Raw genomic sequence first — 992 nt, 5'->3', positions numbered from 1 at the left:
ATAATAAGTATTTCATATTAATTCATTTGGTACTTATTGTTGGTTGAGATATATATCTAATTATTGTTCTAATTACGATCTGACGAGTAGCTATATTTTTGAATAGAACTTATTTTCGATAATTTCAATTGATTTTAATCGATTTAAATTTCTTTTCTATTTGAAAATTGGTTATGAAACACGTGTAATCTTTTTATTATATTTATCTTATGATATTTACTTTACTTTATATTATACTCATTTATTGTGCTTTTAATTATTAATTTTTCTATATGTGATAGTGGATTTTCATCGATGAGTTCTTGAAAATTGGTTATTTTCCCTAAAACTATATATATATATATATATATATATATGAATGTATGTGTCTACAATTCTTTTATATTTTGCTAGGTCACATCCAGAAGAGAACCAGAAAGCTCTATATAGCATTTTTGATGGAATCTTTTAGAGATCTTCCTAACAACAATTGTTGTTCTGCAGGATTTACTAGGTTTGTATTTATATAAACTGTGCAGAAAACTATTTTCCTGACTTCTGTCATTTCTTTGCATCAGTCCATCAATTACTTTCGGTGTTGTATCTTCATATAGACTACTACTACTACTACTACTACTACTTCATTACCATCACCATTTTAATGTCCATTTTTTTGCATGCTTGTATGGGTCAGATGTAGTTTATTGAGGTGGATGCCCTTCCTGTCAACGACCTTCACCAGTTTCCGAGCAAGGTTAATATTTCATCGACACCAAAAAGGAAGAGAGGTAGGTGGAATTCGAACTCCCAAACATAAAGCTGGAAACAATGCCATTCAACACTTTCTTCAGTATGCTAACAATTCTGCCAACTTGCTGCCTTAATAATAATAATAATAATAATAATAATGATGATGATGATGATGACAATGATGATGATAATAACGATAGTAATAACAGTCATCATCATCATAGTTTAACGTCCGCTTTCCATGCTAGCATGGGTTGGACGAT

The 992-nt window shown here is 29.8% G+C and overlaps 1 protein-coding gene across 1 annotated transcript in view; it reads left to right on the top strand.

Annotated features, from left to right (window-relative positions):
• Positions 1-489, top strand: part of LOC106868401 (probable ATP-dependent DNA helicase HFM1) — a 60,666-nt gene extending 60,177 nt beyond the window's left edge. The window contains exon 34 of the mRNA XM_052978080.1: positions 394-489. Within this exon, the coding sequence (XP_052834040.1) occupies positions 394-451 (58 nt within the window). The 3' untranslated portion in view covers positions 452-489. The remainder of the gene's footprint in view (positions 1-393) is intronic.
• The last annotated feature ends 503 nt before the right edge of the window (positions 490-992 follow it).

The sequence above is a fragment of the Octopus bimaculoides genome, chromosome 30 (genome assembly GCF_001194135.2).
Source record: "Octopus bimaculoides isolate UCB-OBI-ISO-001 chromosome 30, ASM119413v2, whole genome shotgun sequence".
NCBI lineage: Eukaryota > Metazoa > Mollusca > Cephalopoda > Octopoda > Octopodidae > Octopus > Octopus bimaculoides.
Note: the sequence above shows the minus strand (reverse complement) of the source record. Positions and strands in the feature narration are given on the sequence as shown.